General features: G+C 47.0%; 1 protein-coding gene across 3 annotated transcripts in view; it reads left to right on the top strand.

Moving 5' to 3' along the window:
- The window catches only part of SNX16 (sorting nexin 16), a 155,178-nt gene extending 145,286 nt beyond the window's left edge, over nucleotides 1–9,892 (top strand). For all 3 annotated transcript variants that reach the window (XM_069220421.1, XM_069220419.1, XM_069220420.1), the window contains exon 8: nucleotides 8,225–9,892. In XM_069220421.1, the coding sequence (XP_069076522.1) occupies nucleotides 8,225–8,268 (44 nt within the window). In that variant the 3' untranslated portion in view covers nucleotides 8,269–9,892. The remainder of the gene's footprint in view (nucleotides 1–8,224) is intronic.
- The last annotated feature ends 16,530 nt before the right edge of the window (nucleotides 9,893–26,422 follow it).

Raw genomic sequence — 26,422 nt, 5'->3', positions numbered from 1 at the left:
GTCACATTTATCCACTCAGGCCTCAGATATGAAAAAGGCAGAAAGTAAATCTACACAAGGGTAAAATATTTTTCGTAGAAACACATTTTAACTTGTACTTAACTGGTCCCACAAACGGGGGTCATGGCTTGGCAGCCGAACATGTGGATGCAGCAGTCTAAGCTCCTGGTGGCTCTCATGAACTAATCTGTCATGCTGCAGGCAAGGCAGAATACCTGATGCGTAAAGCTAGGTTTGGGACTCCTGACTCCTGAGAGCAGCCTAAGCATCGACCATGGGGGTAAAAACATTCCTCAAGAGTAGACAGGAGCTGTGTCGAGGCACAAGTGCAACCACTGTCAAATAATAGGTAGACTGAAAGCTGGCTGACAAGACATGAAAGGGGAGTGAGTTGGCAGGGACTGAACAGTGGACTCCTGCTGCCTTCTTAAGCGACAGTGAACTGCTCTATGGAGGGCAATGATACACAGGAGAAATTGGGCAAGACTCTAGCAGCAGTCACTGGAAGAAGAGATGCACTCATGCAGAAAATCGATGGAGTGGTGATTGATCTGGCATCCTGAGAGAAAAAAGCTGGCAGATTGGGTAAAACAAATGTAAGGAGGGCTGGAAATCTCCTGAAACGGCACAGTTGCTCACTGTCATAACAGAGTTTGCAGATGGAAATAGATATCTGGAGGGATGGGCGAAAGACTCTTAAGGGAAGTCATGTTGCAATAATGAAAGGGTGGTCTGCATGCCTGAAGTGTAGAAGGCACATATGTAGTATCCTATCTTGAAGACTGGTTGAAGTGTGAGGTGGCACAGCAGGTAATGTCAAATTTCCCCATGGGAGAGCAAGCTCACAGGGTGCTGGCCCAGCGTATTCTGTCTCTACTCCTTACCATTGTATCTTCCCCCCTCCCCCCAAGGACAGTGTAGATAAAAAAAAACAATTATAAGAAAATAGATGTGATATTGCAGCATACAAGAAAAGCAGAGCAATACATGGCGAATGGTGCAAAAGTTATGATCTTCCCAGATTATACCCTTGCTGTACAGCACCAAAGGTCCTCATTTCTAAAAGTTTAAACAAATACCTTGGAGGTTAAGGGCTCATATACGCACTGCTATTTCTGATGGATACTTCTACCTTCAGATTCCTCACCTGTATAACAAACCGAGGCATCAGAGTGGATCAGAAATCTCTCACGTCACCAGTAGTGGGTGCTGGCTTTGAATGAACGCTGGAAGTGACATCAGCCTTATAGAGTCCACCCCAGCGTAACAATGTAATTTCCCTTTTTTGCCCCTTCGATGGGGATGTTGAGCTTCCCCTCTGCAGAGTTTTTTCCTCACAAAACTTAAACTTAAAACTCTAAACTGCAAGTACCATGTCTCCTCCCAAGAAGTCAGGGTTTAATCCCTGTAGGGATTCGCGAGGGACAGATGTCCATCGCAAACCTCCACGCTGTGTATATCTGGTGCCTAGGTTCAGGCCACAACTCCTGGGCCTGTACTTCAAGTTGAAGTATACAACCCAAGGCCATTATGAAACAGAAAGCAAAGCTCTTCATAGATCTGATCAAGGAAGACCATCAGAGTTGAAAGCGTGCCCGGACCCGTTTGAGGTCTTCATCCTCTTCCTCCAGGAGTAAGAAGAGGAAACACAAAAAGAGCTTCAGAGGTAAGTCCCTTCATCGCTCTTCCACAGGACTGTCATCCTCGGAGCTGGAGTTATTCAACAGTTAGCCAGTGATTCCCACCCATCCCTTCTGAGCTGCTCTGGTGGTTCCACTGTACCTGGCCCAGGATTGGGCCTCCACTCCATCGGACCCAGTGGCACCAGGATCAGCTCAATTTGCCTGCCTTTCACCGAGAACAGCATGCTTAGAGTTCCCAATGTCTGTTTCGTACCCAGTGTCGTTTGCGCATGCTAATTTTTACAAGACGTCAGTGCCAACTGTTGTCCCTATGGGCTGTTCAATACTATACAGACAATCAGTGTTCATGCATATGGTCTGATGCCAACCGGCATTGCACCATTGCTACAGTGCTGGCCCACCTTCTCTTTGACTTAGTCCTGTGCTACACAATGCCGAGGATGACACCATCTCCATAGGCGCCGCCTCCACCTCTTACTTCGGAAATGACTCCACCAGCCCCAATGCTTGATGGTGCTCCCAAAAAAAGATCCCATAGAGAGACCCTGCGCCTTACTACAGGGGACGATACAGGAACAGACTGCATGAAATCTTTGGCATGGACTCGGACACTGGGGATATGGGTTTGGATCAAGAGCCACAAGGAGAATTTCAAGGCCGATCATCTGCAAGTGGCCTGTACACCTCTCCTGAACTGGCTGTGGACTTGCCCACAAATACATGAGGTGATGTATTTTCATAAGATAATAGTGAAGGCTACAGAAGTGCTAGAACTGCAACTCTTGACTGCAGAGACTAAGACTAATGTCCTCATTAAAGTGCTCCTTTAATCAACTACTACTGCGGAAACCCTACTCCCATTTAATGAATCCCTCCTGAAGCCAGTCATGGCAGCGTGAGAGAAAACTTTCTCGGCCTTGGCGGTTAACAGGCTGGTTGACAGTCTGTATCGCCTTGCTCCAGATGAACCACTGTCATACAGACTTCCTGTTCTGGACAATCAGAAGGGACCTTCTCATCCACCCCAACTGACAGAGCATTGGAGTACCAAGGGTCAGGGGGAAAAGAACTCTTTTCTCTAGGGGGCAGCATTGCACTAAAATCCATTAATGTCAGCTGACTTCTAGAAAGCTTCACCCATGCCCTGTGGGACGTGGCCCAAATGGTGCTTCCCTGTGTACCGGAAGACGTGTGCAAGCACTTTCAAGAAGTGGTTCAGGACGAATAGAGAACCCCTCTAGGCACATCGTCAAATCAGGACTGGACATAGCAGCTTGATTGTCCAGGCAAAGGGTACCTCAGTCTCTATTAGGAAGCATGCCTGGCTGAAAACCTCAAATTTTTTAGCTGATGTAAAGAATACCTGGATGGAGCTACCCTTTGTTGGAGGTGGTCTATTTGGTGACTAAGCTGATTCTTTGTTAGAGCACTTCAAGATCAGTAAGGCCATAACTCGTTTCTGGTCTGGCCACCTTCCACCTCGTGGGATTATCAGTTTCAGTGTTTTTAGTGGCTTCTCCAGGGACTTTCATTTTTGTAAGAGCCAACAATATCAGCAGCAGCCAAATCCACTGCTCAGGCACCTTTAGGAAAGCAAACATAGTTTACTTCTCAACCTCCATCTGGATTCTGAAAAGGAGTGTGTCCTCTTTTCTCTTGGACTAAAAGGCCATCACTTCAAACTAGTGGGTCCTTCAGATTTAAGGAAGCGGCCACACACTGGCTTCCTTCAGGCACCTCCTGCTATGCCCCTCTTGCCTTCTTCCCTCTCCCTCATCGCCCTCCACTCCTCCAGCCCCCCTCACACCCACAGACTGCCTGGCAAAATTCAACAGGAGGTGGCAGCATTTCTGAAGAAAGAAATGGTTTAGTTTGTGCCAGTACAGCAAAAGGGACAGGGGCGTTACACACAATACTTCCTGGTGCCCAAGAAGGATTGGGTCTGCATCCGATCCTTGACCTCAGAAACCTGAACTACTCCTCCAGAAAGGAGAAGGCCAAGGTACTGGCCCTAGCTCAGGTTCTACTGCTGTTAGAGCGTGGAGACTGGATAGTCTCTCTTGACCTGCAGGACGCATACTTCTGCACCACTATCCTGCAGTCGCATCAGAAGTACTTGTGGTTTGTGGTGGGTTCTACACAATACCAATACACACTACTACCCTTTTCTTTGACATCATCACCTCGGGGCTGCACAAAGGTTGATAGCAGTGGTAGCGGCACATATAATGTGGTCAGGCATACCTATCTTCCCCTACCTAGATGACTGGCTTATCAAAGCAAGTCTGTCAGAGGTGGTGTGGCTCAATTTGCATTTGACAGTATACCTGCTGTTCAACCCAGGCTTTTACATCAACAAACCCAACAAGCCCAAATCTCACATGTAGCCCTCCGATTGTCTCCAGGTCATAGGGTTGGCACTGAACACCACCCTTCTGTGCACTTTCCCACCACCTCAAAACTGTTGACATTCCGGAAATGAGTCCATTCTTTCAGTACATCTCAAAAGGTCCTGCGATTCCATGGTCTGGTAGCTTCCTGCATTCTTCTAGTCATGCATACACGTTGACACATGAGAGCCCTGCAATAGTGCCTCTGCAGACAGTGGCTACAATATGGGGTTCTGCTGCAAAAGTAGCTTGGTCTGGATGAAAGTTAATGAGATTCCACTTTTATTTTTGGTACTGCAATACTCTATCCATCAATCTCCCTCTCGCCCTCAAGGCTTGATAAAAATGGTAGGAAACTGATGTTGTCCCGGGCGGTTGCTATATGGCTTTGATCACAGTAGCTAATGCCACTTTTGGTGTCCCAGCCTGCCCTGTGGGCGACAGGAGAGCTTTGAAGTTTCAAGATCTAGTCTGATGCCTGGGTTGAGGAATCCGCAAATAGGAAGTGTATCTACCAGAAAGATTGTTACTACAGGTCTAAGTAACTTTTTCTTCCTGCTCAGCTTAAAATAACAATAAATGATAAAAATAGAAAGTAAGTAGCTACAAGACCTGCCATTTCCCAGGCAGAGACAGCAAAAGTGAAACAGAATGAGGAAAATGCTGTTAGACAAGTGAACACCCCTCGTAGTCCAAAGCCAAAAGAGAAATTCCAACTTGGAATGTCAGAGGTGTAAATAATGTCACTAAAAGGCCCAACATATCTACATATCTGAGAAGGAGGGCTTAGACATTGCCCTATTACATAGACGAGAGTTTAAAACTTAGGAGGCGGTGGTGAGGGCAACTCTTCTATACTAAGTACTGTGCGTTTGGGTGGGGGGGGAACTGATTTGGATCAAACGAGGGGTGCAGTTTTCAGCATTGAGAAGACAAAAATGGTCGTTTTGTGCTGCAATTTGAGAAACTACATGGTAGGGAAGTCCTGATAGTGAGTATACATGTGGTTACCAATCTATAACAGAAGAACTGTAGGTGTCCCAGTGATCCAAGGAGGCAACTACATTGAGGTGGAAGATATATACCAAGACAGGTCCCATCCAACCCTTCTGGGTTCAGGAGCGCTCAGAGTTGCTAAAGCGGTGTTGGACTGGCAGGTACATTGGGAAGTAGAGGATACAAGGAAGGTGACTAACTCAGGTTCTAAAGAATATTAATTTTACATCTGTTGTTTCGTACGAGGTTTTAAAAGATGTATTGCTTCAAAAGAGTACTGGCATTGGTAAAATATACGGAGTACATTGGCATTGGTAAAATATACTGAGTACATTGGCAGTCCAAACTCAGATGATAACCCACTGCTATTACACATCACATGGAGAAAATAACAGGAATGTTGTCCCTTCCTGGAAATTGGAATGGTTACCCTGCTGAAGTATCTGACACCAGAGCAAAGACAAGACTTAATTGTCCAATAAATATTCAGGAGGCAAGGATATCTATCACTAGTCTGGCATCTGCCAAGGTGCCTGGTTTAGACGGACTGCCAGTAGATTATTATAAAACATATGCAGGCAAATTGGCGCCAACACTATCAAATGTATATGAGGCAGCATAACATATGAGGAAATTACCATATTCTACCAATGGAGCTATGATCGTCCCTCTCCCCAAGAGTGTGCTAGATGCCCTTGATTAGAGCATAGATACCTCTATCCTTATTAAATGTTGATTATTAAATTCCAAGTAAAATTGTGGCCTCCCACATACTGGCAGTTTTACCAGTTTTTATCCACAAGGACCGGAAACGCCTTATCCCTGGTAACAATACATCACCTAACATCGTGTAAAATCTGTTAAACGTAGTGGAATCAATTACAGCTAAGGCTTACCTGTCAGTGTTTTTTTCTGTAAACCTTGAGAAGACGTTTGATACAATTAATTGGATTATTTTGCTGGTGGTAATGAAAATAAGGGAGAGACAATAATAAATTAATATATCATTTGCCGGCAGGTGCATACGTAGCTATGTATGCGCCTCCAGTTGAGAGGGTATGGAGGTGCACGAAGCGATGGCATTAACCTTTTTCAAGGTTTCGCAGCAGCACAGGCTGCTCCATGAACTAGTGCAGGCAGTAAATAACACTGGAGGAATTTCCTGCACGAGTGGATGCAACCAGCCCTTTCTGCTCCGAGCATAGTGCTGGCAGCACTGAAGGGGCAAAAGATAAGCAAGCCTACCCTCTGTGATGAATACGATATTCACACAGCACGTGACATGCACGAAGATGGTTCCTTGAGGACGTTTGCCGATGGATGTGAATGGTGGCCCAATACTCTTTTTCCCGTCACCAATTACAGCTCCCCCCCCACGCGCCCCGCCCCCCCCCAATCCATACCGGTCAGTTTCTGAACTATGATAAGCCCATTAGTATCATACATGCAGCATTAACCGAGCCCAGTAGAAACCACACATTACACACCATAATGACCCTGGGCAATGAGAAAAGAACGATTATGCAACTCTACAAGGTCTTGCAATCTGGTGTGGACTCCTCAGACCCGTATTGAATTGCTGCACTGGAATATCTAGCACTAGTATTTTGGAATGCACAATTTAATTTACAACAGTATAACATACCACACAGGCGTGTGCCGTACTCAAGAGAGGATAGCTTTAATGTACCTAACTACTCTTTACGAATGCCTGGGGTGCAGGGAGGAGGAGGTGGGTTATTTTCATCTGACATGGTTTTGCTCCACAATGGAGTATTGGACAGAAGTGACGTGGTAGTGGAGACGACAGGTAAAACTGAGTCTGCTAAAGCCTACTACGGTCTGTTAGGGCTTTAACCCCATCCCGTCAAGAGGAAAGTGGGGAACAGGTTCATGGGTTTGCCCGTTATTGGTGAAGTGAGGTTTTGCCACATCCTGTAAATCCACCCAAGGTCTTAGGCTGACACAGTGGGTCGGAGCAATACAATACTGTCCTGAAATGGTAGCAGAAAGGCTGAGGCTGGACATTTGTCAAGGTAGGGGCAGTAAGGAATTTACGCAAGGAGGGGTAGAGTCATGGAAGTGTTTAAAGGGGCCAACAGCTGGAGTGGAAACCTAAAGTTGCAAACAAGTGCGAGCATAAAGTAAAATGCATTTGGGGTTGTCACATGGTTTGGGCGTAATAGCATTATTTTGTTGGCAATTTAGAGATAAATCATCTTATTGGGCCTTCCCAGCCCCCAATCTTTCCGTCGAAGTGGCAACAACTTATAATGCTTCTTTAGAAAGAGCTCAACAACCCCTGGCATAGGCCAATGGCGTCGAACACTTATGTAATTTGAATTACGTACGGAATCAGCAAATTAGATACCGCCAAGATATAGATCTTCCTGTAGTTACTGTTTATATTTCTGCCTTTCTTATTTTTGTTTGTTCTATTTGTTATTGTCTAAACAAGGTATTGTCCGAATAATAATTGACATTATTCGTGAACTGTATTTAAAATGCAAGACATGAGCAACCAGTATTTAAATTGTGAATTAGTTACACTTTGATATTCATAATGCCCGGTGCAAGATGTAAAAACTAATACAAATGGTTAAAAATATGGTCCCACAAACATTTTTTGCGTAAGGTAATCCAGTGCACAAGTTATCAGAACCATTTTCGTGCCTAACATATTATTAAATGCGAAGAATCTAACATTTTCTGCGTTGGTAAAAAAAGAAATCACCTTTTTGAACATAACCCAAGCCTTTACTAATGTAACACTAGAATTTCAGACCCAATCATCTAAAATATTCACTTGTATCAGCGACACCTCCTCTTCAGGTCAGACTGACACCCCTAAAAATAAGGGTGCAATTTTAGCAGCATCATAATGGCTAATAGATAGACGTTTATAGAGGCATCGAAAACTTTTAGGAAGACAGTGGTTTTTTTTTTCCCTTCGCTGGTCGGATGTTAGACCCGAACACCCCCATAAGCCCCTCCTTTGTTAAGGTAATTGGAATGCCTTAGACACATGTTTTTTGGTTCCGTTAGTACGACCGCTATAACGGCATCCCAATTTAGAAACCCACCATAATTGTCTCTTGGCCTCACGATCCAGCAACACTGGTGTTGATATGTTAAACCCATATGGCTTTTTGTCTTAGAACCGAAAAGGTGAACATTTACAATCTTTTCTTGCAGCACTACCCAGGAGAATCACAAGGCATTGTGGAGTGGCTCCATAGCGGAAAATACTGTACCTGAGGATGCAGTAGCATCCATATTGGAAAATACTACAGCTGAGGTTGAAGTAGCAGAAGCAGCAGATCCTGATGAAGACCATTAATCTCAGCATCCCACCGGCAACTCGTTTCACGCCTTGTCTTTAAGGACCCTCTGGATAACCGGGCTGCATACATTTTAATGTTTACAGAAAGAATCATCTACATTCTTGTCATACGAAATGTATATTTTCACTTATTAGTAATTTATAATTTATGTCCAAACGCATAGTTTATTAAATTACAAGATCTAGTGAAGCTAGATTCTAGTACATGCCTTATATATGTATATGTACATGTGCATACCTGATCATTGTTGTGGGTCGCCAGTATATAACGGCAACAATACATATGTAATCACCTGTCAAGTTGCTTTCAGCAGTGGACCCCATGGAATGAGTCACTCCTTGAGTGACTCCCTGCTAGTAGTTTCATGCATATAAATGATTGTTTTGCTTTTTGAGTGATCATTTAATTGATGCTATCTGAAATTGCAAGAAAAAGTCAAATAGTCTGTCTACTCGCTCCCCATATTATCAGATCCAAAATCTATGTAATTCTTGTGTGAGGTGCACCCTTTGAATCTAGTAACAACATTCATATCTTTAGGTATCTGGTACAGAGTTGTAAGCATTATTTTACATTTGCCAGTGTAAAGAATGGTTACAACCGGTACAAGAATGAGCATGTTTTTAAATGCATTTGGTTGCCCAAGCCCATACGTTGCTATAGTATACACTTTTCATCAAATTTATATTTCAAAAGTTTTGAAATCACTTTCAACATTGTAGGATTATGCTTCTGAGTCCTCTTCCTTTGGCACATTTTATTTGCCAAAATTAGCACATTTTTTGCCAACAATTCTATAACGATTTGATCTAGCTTCGTAGGCCATCGAAAAGGTTTCAATCTTTACTAGTGGTACATTCTTAGCCACTTATTGGAAATATTGACTGTTCAATTAATAACTCCGCCAATGACAGTAAATATTTGATCCCAGTTCTAGGCTTTATCCCAAAATGTGTAATCGTCATCTTGACATAGGCACTTTGTTCAGATTTATCATCAGTTTCAAGAAGAAGAAAAAACACATTAGATTTGACAGCTTATTTTTAGCTAGGTTGAATTTTGTTTCCTTGCGTTTTATCTGTGTGAATTGTAGATTTGGAGCAATGGTCTGTTTTGTATTTTTTCACATTGATCAAGTGATGCACTTTATGAATAATCAAGAAACATATATGTGCCAAGTTTCATTGGCCTTTTGTGTTTTGTGGCAGGGGGTTTATGTAGTGCCTTTGGTATTTTACTTGCTCGGAGTTTAAAATGTCTGCCATTGTAGAACAACTTAACAGAATTGCTTTAATGCATTTTGTTGCAGTGTTGAACTACATAATTAAAAGTGCCTTATTTCAATCTGCTTTTACATTGGGCAGACATGTTAATATGTTGGGTTTTTCCATTTTTAGTTCCTTTGTGCCACTCATTGTTTGATGCTGTTAATAATTCTTATAATTCTTATAAAGCTAAAATTGTATATAATATGGACTTTCTAAGAAATTATGCACCAACCAATAAAAAAAAGAAAGTATTACCAGCATTTTTTCATTGCAAATCCTCACTTTCAATGCAGCACTATAAATGTTTAATTGATAATTTTGTAAATGTGTTCAGTTATTCTGAAAAATGCAAACGTTTTCTATTCCATCTTACTGTCAAAGTTCACATTGCTACTTTATGTGGTAAGATAATCTTACATTTCCTAAGAAACAATTTAATTAGCAATTTAAAAAACATTTCAAAGCACATCTATTTTGTGTTTTTGTAAAGGAAGGACACTGCTGTAGAGTAACCATGCCATTTTGGAAGCCAGTAAAGTCTTGGGTTTAATAGATCCACTGGGTTCCTAATACCCCGCAGGTATAGAAGAACTCCAAATTGATAGCCAAAAGTCAGAGTCCAAAAAAAGAACAATACACCCCCAGAACTAGGCAAAGACAGAGCAGAAATGTCTTTAGATTTGCATGAATTGGCAAATTGCCACCCTTGAGTTTGAGATGTGCAGGTAGTTAGTTCCAGAGTGTGCATTCTGAACATGCAAATAAGTCACAAAAGCTTCTTTATCTAGGTGGGCAGATGACCAATACATTCTGGAATGTCCACCTCAAATTCTTGGCTGAGAGAAATGCCGGGAAGATTTGCAAAAGATTTGCAGAGGTTTAGCTTTGGAGTATTCTTATGGATGTCTCATAATGTCTTCATTTGTGATCACTCTTCAAGTGGGAGCCAATAATTCTGAGCTTCAACAGTTGCTTATATAGTATCAAAAAACATAGGCACCTGAACTCTGTAAATGTCCAGAAAACTCCTGTTCATCTTCTTAGCTCATCTACAGGGAAGCATCTGACTGCTCAAATGCATTTGTTCTAGTCCCACACGTGTGACTGAACAACTTGATCTCGTGTCCTAGTCAGTGTAACGTTGAGCAGCTGTATTAGCTGTAATACATTTGAGCATAATGTCCTGAAAGAATGATGGGTGGTGGTACTGTGTTTTTTGGGTAAACTGGAGGTTTTCTTAGATGCCTTATGCTTTAGTTTGAAACTTTTAAACTTGACCCTTTCTTACACAAGGAAACATGTAGAGAGCGTTGAGCACTGGAGATAACATAGTGTGAATGTTCCTACTCAAATGTTTTGCAGAAATTGTGCTCTGATAGAAACTTCTGACCACAGATTCCACTCCTTTAGAATATCCGAAGGTGCCAGACTAGATCCCGAAATCTTTAAACAGCAGTGCTCCCACGCGCAGCTATCTCGCTCTGTGTGGGACTGCATTGACTTTCTTGCGTCTGGAACTGATGAATGGAGCCACATATAAGCCCCACCCCTGCACACTGGTGCCAATTCTTTCCTTTCTGTGCCTTTGAACATAGATCCCGAACTCTGCTCTCGTTTTTGACAAGATTTGTTTTATCAGAAATTTTCAGCCAGTGAGCATGGGAACCCTCCAAAGACTACAGTATGTAAACCAGGCTGGGACAAGTATCTGTGACAGACCTATGTTAGGTATGCCTGTTAGAAATTGGGTCTCTAGTTTGCAGAGGTATGCACCCTCTCAAAGTAGGGACCGCAATCTTAGTCAGGGCAAGTCACAACACAACTTAAGTTATCCTTTGCTCGCCCTCCTGGTGCTTGGCATAGAGCAGATGGGCTAAAATTAGAATGCAATGTGTAAAGTATTTGTGCAATAGCTCATACAGTAACACAGTGAAAATACCACAAAGAGACTCCAGAGCAGGTTAGAATAATAAATTATGGTTTCATAAATAAAACAAGATCAAACAGTCAAAGATCAAATATGTAGAGCCTGAGATATGCAGTTTTGAAGATTTAGGTGACAGTTGCTCATAAACATGCAAAGCGCCAACCGTGGTTATCAGGTCGTGCAAGACCAGAACAAAGTCACAAGTTCAGGGCGGCCGCAATGTAGCAAGGGCCATCTACAGGAACCCACTGTCTGATGACCACAGCACCTTAAATCCTGGTGTGCAGTCTGCATGGTATTGCTTTGCATCATCCAGTGTCTGTTCTGAGCAGCTGTGCGGTGGGGCTTAACGTCGCTTTGCGTTGATCCCACGGGCGGTGTTGCAAGGCCTTCTGGGGCTTGGTGTCGATTTGCGTCAGTCCTGGGGAGCTGTGCAGCGATGCTTTTCAGGGCTTGGCGTCACTGTGCATCGGTTTCGATGGACTGGAAGCTGTGCAGCAAAGCTTTGCAGGGCTTCGCGCCACCTGCCGTTGAGTCCAGTGGGGCTGCCAGCTCCGTGGCAAGGCATTGCATGGCTTCGCATTGCTTCACTGCAATTCCAATGACCACCACAGAAGGTAGAGCACCTTAGGCCCACTTCCAAGGCACAGCAGACTCTCAGCTTGTAGAATCCAGGTGCAGATGGTTAAAATCTCTGATGTCCATGAGACTTGGGAACAGGAGGCAAGCTAACAAACCTTTGAAGATCACTTGTGGTGGGAAGGCAAAGTCTGTCCAGCAGAGTCCGGAAACAGCAGGCAGTAGGGCAACAAGCAGAACAGTAGTCCTTCCAGAAAAGCAGTCCTGTTGAGTTTGAGCAGCACAGCAGTCCTTGAGCCAAGATGTAGGTCCAGAAGTCTCTGATTTGATGGGATCAGAGACCCAGTACTTATACCCAAATGTGCCTTTGTAGTAGGGGAGACTTCAGAGTAGTTTTGCAGTGCCCCAGCTCCTTTCCAACCCAGTCCTGTCTGCCAGGCTATCTGTGTATCACTCCTTTGTGTGGGGCAGGTCACTACTCTTTGAAATGTGTGAGCCTTGATGCCCAGGAAGACCCATGAGTATGCAGATGCAGTTGAGTGTCATGTGTTTGTGGTTCTCTGGATTTAATGCACAAACGTGGCTATCACCCAGCCCAGTCCAGACGTATATTGGAAACAGGCTGTAAGGCACACAGAGTAGTGAGAGCAGAGCGGTGTCCCCTTTCTAAAAGTGCCATTTCTAAAATAGTATTGTTAAATCAGACTTTACCAGTAAAGATAATTTATCATTACCATTCCGAAGATATGAAACATCTATTCCGTCTGATCAGGAATTATAGCTTAAACGTATATTAAGGAATTCCCAATGCTGGCCTATGAGAGTTATATGACTCACATTCTTGAAAAACAACTTTGGGATATTTTTACTACCAGGACATGTAAAACATAAAGGTGCATGTCCTACCTTTTACTTGCATAGCACCCTGCCCTATGGGATACCTAGGGCCTACCTTAGGGGTGACATACATAATAAAGGGGGAGCTTAAGACGTGGCAAGTAGTTTTAAATGCCAAGTCGAAGTGGCAGTGAAACTGCCAACACAGGCTCTGCAATGGCAGGCTTCATATATGGTTAAGGGGCTACGTATGTGGGTGGCACAATCAGTGCTGCAGGCCTGCTAGTAGCATTTAATTTACAGGCTCTAGGCACATGTAGTGCACTTTAGTAGGGACTTACAAGTAAATTAAATATGACAATTTGGTATGAGCCAATGTTACCATGTTTTAGGGAGAGAACACATGCACTTTAGCACTGGTCAGCTGTGGTAAAGTGCCCAGAGTCCTAAAGCCAACAACAATGAGGTCAGAAAAAGAAGAGTAGGAAGGCAAAAGGTTTTGGGGTGTCCCTTCAGAGAGGGTCATTTTCCAACAATGCCTCTGAGGTTTCTGTTTGGGAAATAACTCCAAGTCATGTGAGGATTACGCACTTGTAAATCTGATGCCTGTCTTCGAGCGTTAAGCAAAGCTGAATGTTGTCGAACACCAGAAGAAACTGCGCAAGTGACTCTTCTGGTTGAAGTTGAGAGCACAAGCTTGTTCCTTCTACAGGTCCTTGTTGCCGTCATAGTCTTCAGGTAACACTACATTAAAGTCAGAGGAAACACAAAGAATCTAAGTAGGTCTCACCCCCATCCCACCACTCTCTACCTTGACAGATGTCACAAGAGCATCAATGTACTACTTGGTGTTGCTCCCGATCTACAGCAAAGCCTAATGCCCCCAGGTCATCAGGAGCACAGCAACAGATCAAAATCTTTAGGGAGGACAAGTTGTGCATCTTTGGCAGTTATCCTAAATTACTAATTTACGCTCTTAAATTTCTTGGGATGCACCTCTGCTTCACGTATAATCACCCCAGCAAACAAAGCACTTTGTTCTGTTGGTGGTCTAGGGATAGACAATCAACCCAGTATCAGTGGAAGTATCCAGCCCACTGGCCTTCTGTGAGTCTTTGTAAAGAGTGTTGACTTCATAATGATGTCGTAAGACATCCCCAACATTTCCATTGCCATCTACAGAAGCTGGCTGACTGATCAGTTACAGTCAAAAATGTGTTGGAGCACCTGAGGGAGGTTTCATGGCAGAGGCAGTGTGCATGGGGACATTGTATCAAAGTGGATTCTGGATGCAGCCTTGGTCCAGGGTGACATAAGTTTGGTTTGGAATCGGACACCAGAGCCTGTAGAGGGTGGTCCCCAGATGCCAGCGGGACTGGTGTCGAAATCGAAGGGACCAGTGCAGATAGGTCAGCCAAGGGTTGTGTGTCAAGGAGTCCTTGGAGCCAGGTGCAGGTCTCTTTGGTGGATTGCAGGTCAGCAGGCCTACTCTGGGGGTGGTTCTTGAGTGTCCTGAAGTCCCTCAAATGGTGCTTGCTTCTGGTCCTCTGAGAGTCCATAGTAGACTTTTCTTCTGGGTGTCCGATGTTGGGGGTCCAGTACCCTGGGTTATGGCACGTATCAGCCACTGGAAGTCGCTGTGCCACCAAACTTCCCACACTGGCAGGGTTTGCCCTCTGGGAACTTAGGGTGGAACTTGGTCAGGCTGCTCTGTCCGGTCCGTTGGTCAGCGGCTGGTCGGTGAACTGGACTTAATTGGCTTCTTGCCATCAGGGTGCAGGGAGTGATACCTTCTCTCACAGGGAGGTTCTAGGCGATTTTCAGAAGGTTGGCGGTTATCTGGGGTTTCTTACTCCCTTTGATGTCCAGTCAGCCCCTCAGTGGCGATTGTCAAGGCCTGGTTGCAGCAGGCAGGGTTTGGTGCATTTTTCTTCTTACAGCAGGACTTATCTTCTCGAGCCTCGGGTCTTCTTTGCTGCTGGTCTTCTTATGTCCATTTAATCTGATCTGCAGGTCTAGGGATGCCCTCTAAATACTGCATTTAGTGGGCGTTAAGGGGAGTACCTGGTAGTGGCCAATGAGCCACCTACCTTAGGGTGGCTACACCCACTATGTGACCCCTTCCCTTGGAGGGGTCTAGGAGATCTGGCCAGTCTCCAAAGGCTTGTTTTCCTTTCCCTGGGCAGCAGCGAGAGAGAAGGATCTTGGCTTCAGGCAGGAACGGACGTCAGTTGCCTGTCTCCCGTTTGGGTGGAAAATCTATTTCTCGCAGTTGAACCGAAGTCATGAACTTGCAGCCATTAGAAAGATGAAGCGGAGTGATAGGCCCTACGGTGATGCAATTTTGACTTTTATGCTTTGCTTTGAAGTTATGCTATAATATAATCACATGTATTTGCTGTGTACATTGCAACTAAGAAGTACTTCGATATATTTTGCTTTCATTGCTGCGACTACTTTTAAACGTGTGCTTTCAACCTACTAATCTTGTCTTTCAGGAACCTCGTGGTGAAGTAATAATAACAATAAATGTCTTCTTTAAACTAAGAAGTGCATTCCAGAGAAGGTTTGTAAGCGCGGTCACAAGATAAGAGAAGGAAAGCAAAACAAGTACCTTGGAAAATGATGAGGAAACAAAGACGTTGCATGGAGTTGGGAGGTGAGACTTTGTTGGAGCCAGTGCAGTGTCGGTTCCTTACTGCTACCAGGGACGTGAGGTGTTGGTTCCTTACTGCTAGGCAGGGGAGGTACAACATCAGTTCCTTACAGTTGCAGGGGAGGTGATGTGGCGTCAGTGGAGAGGCATCGGTTCCTTAAAACCTGGTAGGGTCGATGAATCCAGCAGGTCAAGATGTGAAGCGTCGACTTCGCAGTGTCACGATCACACCGCAGGGCCACAGGTGCTGCGGTGGAGTCCGGTGTCACAGATGTCAGTGACATGGCACTCAGGACTCACGCTGGGCAGGACTAGGAGGCGCTGCTGTGCTTTCAGGCCTATTTTGCACATCACAGTTGTTGCACTCAGCGGGGACTATGATTTCAGTGCAGGCAGTGACTCAGAGTCTGACGGCAGCGCCGGTTCCGAAGTCGCTCGAGTCAATGTGCTTGGTTTCTTCTTGGTTGCACCAGACCTCCAAAGAGCCCAAGAACTGGATTTGGTATCACTTGGCAAGTAAGGACTCTCAGCAAGAGATCCCAGGTGCTGACCGACTAAGCCTTCAATGTCCCTGAGACTTCCTAACGGGAGGCAAGTTCAGTTAAAGCCCTTGGAGACCATTGGAAAGCAGGATGTGGAAAGCCAAGTCCAGTCCTTTCACTTCCAGGACAGAAGCAGCAGACCAGCACAGCAAAGCAATAGGCAGAGTGATAGTCCCTCCTACAGCATCCATCTCTTCTTCTGGCAGAATGTCCTCAGTCCAGAAGTGTTCTTCCTTGTGGGGTCAGACATCAAGTATTCATACCCATTTCTGCCTTTAAAGTAGGCTTTGTGGTGCACAATACACAGCCTTTTCTGCCCTGGCCCCAGACACACTCCTGGGGTTTGGAGACTGCTTTGTGTAAGGACAGGCACAGCCCTATTCATGTGCAAGTGTCAGCTCCTTCCACCACTCTAGCTCAGGATATGCAGGGCACACCTCCGTTCCCTTTTGTGACTGCCTAGAGTGAATTCACAGTCAGCCCTACTGTCATCCTGACCCAGACATATATTCCACAGACAGGCAGAGGGACAGAATGGTTAAGCAAGAAAAGGTCCACTTTCTAAACATGGAATTTTCAATCTTCCAATTTAAAAGATGTGTTATTAAATTGAGTTAAGAGAACTCAAACGCCTTAGCTGTATCTGCTCCCAATGGTAAATTACACTTGGAAGATGTTTCAAGTCAATCCCTATGGGAGAGAACAACGAATCTGATAGAGACTTCTAGTTGCAGATTCCTTACCTTTGAATTTCCCCAGGTGTCAGACTGGATCTAGAGATTTTTGTTAGAGCAGTACCTCTGCACACAGTCAGGTGGTGTCCGCCGACGCCGTTGGCGCCGTGATCACAGTGATGACATCGCGGTTCGTATATAGGCGCCACCCTGGCATGCCTACGTGCAGATCTGGAGAGGGCTACATCAGTCATTTTTTGACCACTTAAACACTTTAGTCGAAGTTTTTTGACGAGTTTGTGGATGCGTCGAGGGATGTCACACAAGACCGGATTCAAGCCCTGCGACTCCTGTCACCGAACTATGTCGGTAACGGATCCGCACCTTGTGTGTTTTTGGTGCCTGGAGCGCGATCAGGACCCAAAGTCGTGCTCCGAGTGTCGGCCCATGAACCTGGTAGCTTTGAGGGAGCAGTCCCTAAATCTCATGGCGGCCCGACACTCTACTCCGCAGCACTCACGGTCTCGTTCGAGAGGAAAGTCTCGAGACCGGCCGTGGAGTCACCACCACCCTTCGTCCTCGAAGTCATCAGGACATTCGGGTCCCAAAAAGAAGTCGTCGAAGAAGGACAAGCGTTCTTAGACTTCACCTCGTCGCTCAGATGATGCGGGAAGAGGGTCGATGCTTTGGGCCTCCGTCATCGGAGCCTTCATCCGGGTCGGCTCTGCACTTCCCCGACTTCCCGGGAGCCGGAGCCACCCCTGCCCAGCTCAACGAATTTTATGAGGCAATGCACCTAATTTTTGGGCAGACCGACCCACCTTCAGTGCCCTCTGGCACAGGTGAGTTGTTGGGGTCCCCTCGGGTTCAAAGTAGTCGGCTTCTGCCACAGCTCCAGTGGGCCCCTCCAGATCCAATCCCGACGCCGGTCGTGCCATGGCGACCTTCCCCAGCATCGAGTCAGATGTCGAAGCTCCCAACGTCGGTTGGGCCCCCAATTGACATGGATCCCATCTACATACCCGACGACCGGGAGCTGGAACGACATCAATCGATGCCGATTCCGGTCTCTAGGGTTGATCCAGACCCTTATTCTTTTGGGTATGGATACGAGGAGAGTATGGAGGGGACGCTGGAGCCTTTAGAATACCAGCTTGACTCCCAAATGGACTGGGTGCAGGATTTGGATGATGCCAGTGGTCTAGACACCGCCCCTGACACTGAGATGCTCTCTCCTCCTACCGTGGCTACGGAGGAGGGTGCCTCTTATTCCATGGTGGTGAGAAGGGCGGCTGAGGTCCGGGACCTCTAGCTACCTTCTGTGGATGTTAGGCCTAATACCCTAACCGACGTGTTTCAGCCGGGGTCTTCGTCTTCCAAGCCCCTTTTTCCCTTTAATGAGGCACTGACAGACATCCCTTTCGTTACTTGATCCAGACCCAGCACAGGGGCTCCTGTGAAAAGAACGATTGCCCGCCGCCATCAGCCTGCGCCGTCAGACCTGAAATTCCTCACCCAGCACCCACGCCTGAGAGCCTTGTCATTCAGGCTTCCTCTTCATCTGGCGCATTCCCTGCCACACCACCAGATAAGGATTCAAGAAGACTGGATAATTGGGGGAAGAAGTTGTTTTCTTCCAACAGTCTAGCACTGCTGTCTGTGAACACTGCATGCCTTTTGGGCTGCTATTACCATACTCTCTGGGATACGGTCGTGCCAGTTCTGCCTAGAGTTCCGGAGGAGGCCCGGACTATCCTTTCCCAAACCAGATGGGAGGGATGCAGCGAAGTTCATGATTCGTTGTGGACTGGATACGACTGACTCTCTGGGCAGATCGGTTGCATTGATGGTGGCATTGAGATGGCACGCCTGGCTGAGAACATCTGGCTTTTCAGGGGATGTCCAGCAATCCTTGATGGACATGCCCTTTGATGGCACACGTCTCTTTCGAGACAAGGCGGACTCAGCGCTCAAGCGCTTTAAGGATTCCCAAGCCACGGCCCGGTCCCTTAGCCTCACGTCCCCTTTTAGACCCCAGCAGTCTGCCTTTCATGGCTACGCAAGGGGCACCCAACTGTGTCCTTCCCCCCTGGCCTTGGACCTGTGCATGCTGTACAGCCCCTGCTGGGCCGCGGATGCAGGATCCCATGCCCCCGGGATCTGGGAGCCAGCAGGTTGCCCAGTCCACCCCGCCCCCTCCTCAGCCTTTAAACCTTCCTAGTCCACAGGTACACCAGGAACCAGTTGGCGGCAGGATTCACCATCACCTGCCCCAGTGGCAATCCATAACCTCAGACGGGTGGGTCCTCAATTGTCCAAAGGGGTTATTCCCTCCCCTTGGAGACACCTTCTCCAGCCATGCCACCTTCACACAATTGAATATAGGCGGATCATATGGTGCTTCTCCGGGAGGAAGTCCAAGCCCTTTTGGCCAAAGGAGCTATAGAGAGGGTTCCGTTGCCAGAAGTAGGTTGTGGTTGCTATTCATGCTACTTTCTGGTGCCGAAAAAGGACAAAGGTCTTCGTCCTCTATTAGATCTTCGGTCACTCAACCTCTTCTTCAAAAAGGAGAAGTTCAAAATGTTGACATTGGCTCAGGTCCCATGTACCCTGCATCCCGGGGACTGGATGGTAGCGTTGGACTTGCAGGACACGTACTTCCACATTCCCGTCTTGCCGGCCCACAGACGTTACCTACGATTCGTGATAGGTCACGAGCACTTTCAGTTTACCGTGCTCCCCTTTGGCCTTACAAGTGCTCCTCGGGTGTTCACGAAAGTGATGGTAGTGGTGGCAGCTCATCTGCTCAGGTTAGGGGTCCCAGTCTTCCCCTACCTCGACGACTGGCTGTTGAAGGCAAACTCACCCCAGACAGTCGTCTCCCACCTCCAGACTACGGCGAACCTTTTGCATTTGCTGGGGTTCACTATCAAAGTTTCGAAGTTACACCTGACTCCTTCTCAGATGCTCCCTTTCATCAGAGCTGTTCTGGATACAGTGCAGTTTCGGGCATATCCTCCCGAAAATCGAGTCCAGGATATTTGGGCCATGATTCAGCCTCTGTCCTGTATTTCGATGAGAATGATTGAGGCTGCTGGGCCTCATGGCCTCCTGCATCCTGCTGGTTCAAAATGCCAGATGGCATATGCGGGCTCTGCAGTGGGACCAGGGAAACACTCTCCGACACGGTCCAGATATTAGAAGGAACTGCGAGAGACCTGCAGTGGTGGTTAACAAATCAGTATTGGGTCAAGGGCAGATGCCTCTCCTTTCCCCAACCAGATCTTACAGTCGGGACAGATGCGTCATGCCTGGGATGGGGCAGCCACATGGGAGAGGCAGAGATCAGAGGCCTCTGGTCTCCGACGGAAACCAGGCTCCATATCAATCTGGAGCTCTGAGTGATTCAACTAGCATTGAAAGCATTCCTTCCCTCTCTAAAGGGGAAAGCAGTGCAGGTGTTCAGACAACTCCACCGCCGTGCAATAAACAAGGCGGAGAGGGGTCGTGGACCCTTTGTCAAGAGGCTCTTCGCCTCTGGACTTGGCTGGAACATCACATCAGGGCATTTCCCTGGTGGTTCAATACCTGGCAGGTTCCTTGAATGCCAGAGCAGACTAACTCAGCCGACGATGCGTGGTCGATCATGAATGGCGTCTCCATCCGGCGGTGGCACAAGGTCTTTTCCTGCTGTGAGGAGAACCTCGGGTAGACTTGTTCGCCTCCATAGAGAACGCTCAATGTCAGCTGTTTTGCGCGTTGGAGTTTCCAAGACGGCACTCGCTCGCCGACGATTTTCGTCGTGAGTGGAATTCAGTACTCCTGTATATCTTTCCACCTGTACCACTTCTGCCCAGAGTTCTGAAGAAGATCTGACGAGACCGGGCCCATGTAATACTGGTTGCTCTGGACTGGACATGAAAAGTCTGGTATCCCGAGCTGTTGAGCATGGCCATAGTTCCTCCGATCAGACTGCCCCTTCAGGAGGATCTTCTATCACAGCAGCAGGGGAGGGTCCTCCATCCGAACCATCCATCCGAACCTGTCAACCCTGCGGCTTCATGCGTGGAGATTGAGCGGCAACAGTTGACGTTTTTTTGACCTGCCGCCCGCAGTCTGTGACGTTATCTTGGCAGCCAGGCGTCCCTCAACCAAAACTGTATACGCCTGCCTGTGGAAGAAATTTGTGGCATGGTGCATCGACAAATCTGTCGATCCTCTATCTGCTCCTCTTTCTCAAGTCCTTCTCTTTATTCTTTCCCTTGCCCAGCAGGGTTCCACCTTGAGCACTTTTAAGGGATATCTTTCGGCAATCTCTGCTTTCTTGAGGTTACCAGATCAGACTTCCTTATTTAAATCTCCTATAGTGGGGAGGTTTCTTAAAGCCCTCACACCTCTTTTTCCTCCTATTCCTTTCATCATGCCCCAATGGGATCTCAACCTGGTATTGACATACCTTGTGTGTATCCCGTTTGAGCCGCTTCATAACTGCCCTTTACAGCTCCTAACTATGAAGACCGTCTTTTTAGTTGCCATTACTTTTGCCAGCAGGCTAAGTGAGCTCCAGGCTCTGTCATCTAAGCCACCTTTCCTGGCCATACATCCTGACAAAGTGGTACTTCGCACAAGGGCTTCTTTTCTACCTAAAGTAGTGACACCCTTCCATTGCGGACAGTCCCCCTTGCCTACCTTTTATGCACCCCCACATCCCTCTCATGAAGAGGAGAGGCTCCACCATCTGGACCCAAAAAGAGCGTTGGCATTCTATCTTGATCGTACAAAAGGCTTTGGGGTGGACGATCAACTCTGTGGGATATGTGGGTACAAAGAAGGGGAAGGCGGTGCAGAAGAGGACCATTTCACGATGGGCACTCTTATGCATCAAAATGTGCTACGCTCTGGCTAAAATGCAACCTCCCGAAGGTTTGTGTGTCGCTCTACCAGGGCTACTGCCGCTACCACAGCGCTAGCACAGGGCGTTCCAGTCCTTGACATCTGTCAGGCAGCGACTTGGGCATCTCTGCACACTTTTACCAAACACTACTGCCTGGACAATCAGGTCCTGGACGTTCGGTCCTGCAGGACTTCTTGGTGTGATCTTGGTTCGCAGCCCACCACTGGGGATGGTATTGCTCAGCTATCTATTCAAAGGTAAGGAATCTGCAACTAGAAGTCTCCATCAGTTGTATAAGTTGCTTACCTTCGGTAAAGAAATATCTGGTAGAGACATATTCTAGTTGCAGATTCCTTACCGACCCGCCCATCCTCCCCGCACTGCAAACTGATTTCTAGGGATAGGAACTTCCCCTTAAAGGCCTTAGTTTTGGCGCACCACTCTGTGTTCTTCATGGCTCTGCGCTACTGGCTTGGAAAGTCATGAAAAGAAACTGATGTCAGCGTGCAGGGGTGGTGCCTATACACGACCGCAACATCATCACGGCAAACACCACGCCAATGGTGCCTGCAGAGTCAACCGACGCCATCTGACGGCGCGATGAGGTACTGCTCGAAGAAAAATCTCCGGATCTATTCTGACCTCTGGGTAATTCAAAGGTAAGGAATCTGCAACTTCAATATGTCTCTACCAGATTTATTGTTACCGAAGGAAAGTAACTTGTACATTTAGAAGTATTTTACTATCAGGACATGTAAAACACACCAGTACCTTTTAAATACACTGTACCCAGCCCATGGGACTGACTTACATGTAATAAAAGGGAAGGTATGGGCTTGGCAAGTGGGTGCACTTCCTAGGTTTAAATGGCAGTTTAAAACTGCTGAGACAGGAGCAGGTCTGAGACATGTTTACAGGGCTACACATGTGGGTGGCACAAACAGTGCTGCAGGTCCACTAGTAGCATTTGATTTACAGGCCATGTGCACCCATGTTGCACTATACTAGGGACGTGGTAGTAAATCAAATATGCCAGTCATGGATAAAACAATTACCAATACAGTTTAGACAGAGAGCCCTTGCATTTTTGCAGTGATAAAGTTCCCAGAGTTCTAAGACCGGTAAAAATGAAAAGTAAAAAATGGAGGCCAGAGGCAAAAAGTTTGGGGATAACCTTGCGAAGAAGGGCCATTTCCAACACATTTTATTTCAATGCTATGTATTGCAGAGGTTTTTTTCTGACCCGCTTTGAGCATTAATCTTGCTGTTGGTTACATTACGTTCTACAGGTCTATCTTCTTTTTCCTTTGTAGTTCAGCTACACATGGCACTACTAGCCTTGATGTGATCCACATTAAATTAGTGCTAAACATTTTTTGAGGGCTTGGTGACATTTGACATTGGACACGTACCTTTACAATATTTCTATTATCTTGATTTTCTTTTTGAAGAAGTGGGTAACGTGGACGCTGTCTGATAGCTTGACCTTCATCCGTGGAAGCACCAGGGCATGCACCTTAGAACCGGGTGGGAACAGACTGTGCCTAGGAACTCCAGCATGAGAGAGTACCAATATAGTCTACACGATGGCATAGTGTTGTTTTTTTTTTCATACTTTGATTTTCGTTTTTTTTTTCCTTTGACATCTTTGCATCCATTTAGTTATCAGTCATTCATGATCGCTTCAATAGGTGAGTGTATATTTTCCCATGCTTGTCTGTACACACCCATGATATAGAAAGATTGTAGTTTTGTACTTTAATAATATCAAATCTGTGGGTTTGTATGAGGAGGATGGTTCTCTGTGGAACATTATTTCACAGGATTAGTATTAACTTACAAAGCATGCCCTCTTTTACCAGCGTTGGTTTACTACATTGGGGTTATTCAGAAAGTGCTCAGTTGGCCTCTTATTGGGATTAAGGATTACTATATAGGGTTTTGAATACCATAGCTTTGCTCAACCTGAAGGCTTTTTGAAAAGTAAATATCATGCAATACTTTCTCTTCGCACACACGCTTCCCCTTTTTGTGTTTTCTTTTTATATATAATTCTTTTTATTATTTTTTCAAACCTTAAACAGGGTTCACACTGTCGCATCAAGCAAAGCATAGAGGGTATATAAATGAGTTACATATCAAATCAAATCATTAACATTTATAAAGCGCGCTACTCACCTGTGCGGGTCTCAAGGCGCTAGGGGGAAAGGGGGTTACTGCTGCTCGAAAAGCCAGGTTTTGAGGAGTCTCCGGAATGCGGAGTGGTCCTGAGGCTGGTGGGGAGGGTGTTCCAGGTCTTGGCTGCCAGGAAGGAGAAGGACCTCCCACCCGCCGTGGAGCGGCGGATTCGAGGAACGGCAGCGAGCGCGAGGCCCAAGGAGCGGAGGAGACGGGTGGGGGCGTAGAAGCTGAGGCAACGGTTGAGGTATTCCGGTCCCTTGTTGTGGAGGGCTTTGTGTGCGTGTGTGAGAAGTCGGAAGGTGATCCTTTTGCTGACTGGTAGCCAATGCAGGTGTCTCAGGTGTGCGGAGATGTGGCTGTTGCGGGGTACGTCGAGGATGAGGCGGGCCGAGGCGTTTTGAATACGTTGCAGGCGTTTTTGGAGTTTGGCGGTGGTCCCAGCATAGAGGGTGTTGCCGTAGTCCAGGCGGCTCGTGACGAGGGCGTGGGTCATGGTTTTTCTAGTGTCGGTGGGGATCCAGCGGAAGATCTTGCGGAGCATGCGGAGGGCGAGGAAGCAGGCGGAGGACACGGCGTTGACTTGCTTGGTCATGGTGAGAAGAGGGTCCAAGATGAAGCCGAGGTTGCGGGCGTGGTCTGCGGGGGTAGGTGCGGTGCCGAGGGCCGTGGGCCACCAGGAGGAGTCCCAAGCGGACGGGGTGTTGCCGGGGATGAGGACTTCCGTTTTGTCAGAGTTCAGCTTTAGGCGGCTGAGCCTCATCCAATCTGCGACGTCCTTCATGCCCTCTTGTAGGTTGGTCTTGGCGCTGGCGGGGTCCTTGGTGAGGGAGAGTATAAGTTGGGTGTCTTCGGCGTAGGAGGTGATGATGATGTCGTGCTTGCGTACGATGTCGGCGAGGGGGCTCATGTAGACATTGAAGAGTGTCGGGCTGAGCGATGAGCCTTGAGGTACGCCGCAGATGATCTCGGTGGGGTCTGAGCGAAACGGTGGGAGGTAAATTCTTTGAGATCGGTTTGAGAGGAATGAGATGATCCAGTCCAGGGCCTGGCCTTGGATCCCGGTGGAGCGGAGGCGGGTAATTAGGGTGCGGTGACAGACGGTATCGAAGGCAGCCGAGAGGTCGAGGAGGATGAGGGCGACTGTTTCACTGTTGTCCATCAGGGTTCTGATGTCGTCTGTGACTGAGATGAGAGCGGTTTCAGTGCTGTGGTTGGTTCGGAATCCGGTTTGTGAAGGGTCGAGCAGGTTGTTGTCTTCCAGGAAGGTGGTCAGCTGTTTGTTGACGGTCTTCTCTATTACCTTGGCGGGGAAGGGGAGGAGCGAGATGGGACGGAAGTTTTTCAGGTTGCTCGGGTCAGCCGTAGGTTTCTTTAGTAGGGCGTTGACTTCGGCGTGTTTCCAGCATTCGGGGAAGGTAGCAGAAGAAAATGAAGAGTTGATGACGGCTTGGAGGTGTGGGGCGATGATGTCGTCGGCTTTATTGAAGATGAAGTGAGGGCAGGGGTCCGATGGGGCGCCGGAGTGGATAGAGTTCATGGTGGTTTTGGTTTCTTCAGTGTTGATGTGGGTCCAGGCGTTGAGGGTGATGGTCGGGGGTGTGGGTTCGGTGATGCTTGGTTGGGTCTGGTGTCTGAAGCTGTCGTGGAGGTCGCTGATCTTGCGATGGAAGAAGGTGGCAAGGGAGTTGCACAAGTCTTGTGAGGGCGTGACGGCGTTGGCATTGGGGTTGGAGAACTCTTTGACAATGCTAAAAAGTTCTCTGCTATTGTGGCTGTTTTTGTCCAGTCTGTCGGTGAAAAAGTTCCTTTTGGCAGCGCGGATCAGGTGGTGGTGTTCACGGGTTGCGTTTTTGAGGGCGGTCATGTTGTCGGCGGTGTGGTCCTTGCGTCCTTGTCCTTGTGTGGACATAGCATCATGCATCATTATGAAATAACTTATCGTCCAGTCTTTCATGCCCCTTTACCAGCCCACTCGCTGTCTAGGCGAAGGATTGAATTCCTCACCTCATTGCCCGCCCTCCCTAGCCTCCTACAGGCCACGGTCTGTGCCTGAGCCCCGAGCAGTTGCCTAAGCCCCCATACTTTTTCCCATTTCTTGGGGCAACCTCTGCCCTCATATATGACCTTGTCAATCCACTGACACCAGTCCAGATCACGTTGCCAATCTAATATTTGAGGGGTAACCGCACTCCCCCAGACTCTTGCAATATTATGTTTAGCCACTCCGGCTGCCAGCCTCAGCCATATTTCTGTACATCTGGGCCAGCTGTATTCCCCTGATAGATCCTAAATGGTTAATCTTGGAAGTAACGGAATTTCAAGTGCAGTGATGCGTGACATCTCTCTGACCACTCATGTCCTATATTCCCTTATGTGAGGGCATTCCCATAATATATGCATAAATATGCCATCTTCTCCACAATGCCTCGCAGCGCGGGTTCTCTGCCCTGCCAATCTTGAATAGCAGAGTACGCGGGTAGTATACTCTGTA

This window comes from Pleurodeles waltl, chromosome 2_2 (genome assembly GCF_031143425.1).
Source record: "Pleurodeles waltl isolate 20211129_DDA chromosome 2_2, aPleWal1.hap1.20221129, whole genome shotgun sequence".
In the NCBI taxonomy this organism is placed as follows: Eukaryota; Metazoa; Chordata; class Amphibia; order Caudata; family Salamandridae; genus Pleurodeles; species Pleurodeles waltl.
This window is presented reverse-complemented; position numbering and strand designations above follow the sequence as displayed.